A 278-nucleotide genomic window follows, 5' to 3' on the forward strand; every position below is an offset into this window, starting at 1 on the left:
CCGTGCTTCATGTTCTACGGCAGAGCAACCTCCGCGAGGCTGAAGAGGCGCTGCGCCGTGAGGCCCGGCTGCTGGAGGAGGCAGTGGCGGGCTCCGGAGCCCCGGGAGAAGTGGATAGCTCCGGCGCTGAGACCGCCAGCACGCTTCTCAGCCGGGTCACCGCCTCGGTCCCCGGCCCTGTCGCCCCCGACCCTCCGGGCACTGGTGCTTCGGGGGCTACGGCCGTCCCGGGCTCAGTGTCAGGTGCTGCGGCTCCGGGCAAAGGTGAGGCGCGAGGT

At 71.9% G+C, this 278-nt stretch overlaps 1 protein-coding gene across 1 annotated transcript in view; it reads left to right on the forward strand.

Annotated features, from left to right (window-relative positions):
- TAF5 (TATA-box binding protein associated factor 5) overlaps positions 1-278 on the forward strand; it is a gene marked incomplete in the record, with an annotated part of 17,526 nt that overhangs the window by 477 nt on the left and 16,771 nt on the right. Inside the window, 1 exon segment of the mRNA XM_014583357.2 lies at positions 13-264. Within this exon segment, the coding sequence (XP_014438843.1) occupies positions 13-264 (252 nt within the window).

The sequence above is a fragment of the Tupaia chinensis genome, unplaced genomic scaffold (genome assembly GCF_000334495.1).
Source record: "Tupaia chinensis unplaced genomic scaffold, TupChi_1.0 Scaffold144255_1, whole genome shotgun sequence".
NCBI classification, from domain to species: domain Eukaryota; kingdom Metazoa; phylum Chordata; class Mammalia; order Scandentia; family Tupaiidae; genus Tupaia; species Tupaia belangeri.